At 35.8% G+C, this 1,485-nt stretch overlaps 1 protein-coding gene across 1 annotated transcript; it reads right to left on the bottom strand.

Moving 5' to 3' along the window:
• Positions 1–381: 381 nt before the first annotated feature.
• Positions 382–1,095, bottom strand: LOC130826629 (uncharacterized). The gene has a single exon (XM_057692202.1). The coding sequence runs from the start codon at positions 1,093–1,095 to the stop codon at positions 382–384; it is 714 nt and encodes a 237-aa protein (XP_057548185.1).
• Between the last annotated feature and the right edge of the window lie 390 nt (positions 1,096–1,485).

Below are 1,485 nucleotides of genomic sequence, written 5' to 3'. Positions count from 1 at the left end.
TACATTATAAAAGGTATTTGTATTCTTCCATGGGAATAGTAGCATTTTTTGGATTATCAGAAGAGTCTTGTAAATCAGAGGTCTGTTGAGTTAAAGCAGCAATATTTTTGTTTTTGAAGCTTTTAAAACCAGGGGGATAACCATGTAGTTCAAAGCATCTTGAATTACTATGCCCATGGACCTTGCAATGTGTGCAGTAGTAAGAAGAACTTGGTCTCTTGTTGTTGTATCTTTGTTGGTTGTCAAAATTGCCAGCATTGTGCCTTTGACTAGGACCAGAATTTCCATTGAATTTCTGTTGGTTGTTGCTAGTAAAGGTTCTGTTGGCTGAATATGGCTTGAGGGAAAAGGATCTCTGAGCATTGAAGGCCATGTGATCAGTTAAGATGCAGATTGATTTATGATTTCTTTGTGTTTTTCCTCTTGTGCAAGTAATCTGTAAGCATGGGAAACAGGTGGAAGGGGCTGTTGCATTAGGATACTGCTTCTAACATGAGTAAAGTGTTCATTGACTTTCATCAGAAATTGGATGAGTCTTTGATCTTGTTGAGACTTGAAAATCTTCTGAGTGAGGTTGCAGGTGCACTTGTTACAAGTGCAGGTTGGTAGAGGAAATGCTGAATTCAATTCATCCCATAGGACCTTGAGTTTAGTGTAATACTCAGAAATGGATTGTGTTCCTTGATGTAATTCATATAATTGTTGTTCAAGATCATATAATTGGGCTCCAGATGTATAACCAAATCTTTCTTCAAGATCAATCCAAATCTCTGAATCAGTTTTGAAGTAAAGCACAGATTTGGCTATTTGTGTATCCAAGGAGTAAAGAAGCCAAGAAATTATTAAATCATTACATATAATCCAAGCAGCATGTTCAGGTGTGTTAGGCTCAGGTTCAGGATAATCTCCATTAAGGAAACCGAGTTTGTTTCTGGCTGAAAGCGTAATGACAACAGAACGTTTCCAATCAGTGAAGCCATTACCATTAAACTTGATAGAACTCAAAGGATTTGTGCTATTTTCAGATGGATGAATGTAATATATGCTAGATGGATTAGAATTGAGAGATAATTTTGTTGTGATATGATCAGTCATGATGATTTAAAAGAAAAAATCAAGAAAATTAGGGTTTTAAAAAAAAAGATTTATCAAGAATTGAGGATGAAAAGGAAAACAATCACATAAAATGTGAAAGAAACAGGTAAAAGAAGGTTATAGCCGTTAATGTCACAAGAAAGAGGGGAGGAAACGAACGAGATCCAGAAGAAACAATCAGAAATTCTTTAAAGTAAAAAATGCAAGAAAATTTAAATGAAATACCAGAAAATGAATCTATGGATGAATCCTTTTAGCGAGCGCAAATCAGTTGACTCTGATACCATGATGAAGTTCACTGGGTTGCATTGTGAACGAATTTCAGAGAAGAAGAAAAGGAAGAAGAGAAAGGAAGAAGGAGGCAGCCATGCGTTCATGAAACCAAGCTTT

The sequence above is a fragment of the Amaranthus tricolor genome, chromosome 11, assembly GCF_026212465.1.
Source record: "Amaranthus tricolor cultivar Red isolate AtriRed21 chromosome 11, ASM2621246v1, whole genome shotgun sequence".
Taxonomy (NCBI): Eukaryota; Viridiplantae; Streptophyta; class Magnoliopsida; order Caryophyllales; family Amaranthaceae; genus Amaranthus; species Amaranthus tricolor.
Note: the sequence above shows the minus strand (reverse complement) of the source record. Positions and strands in the feature narration are given on the sequence as shown.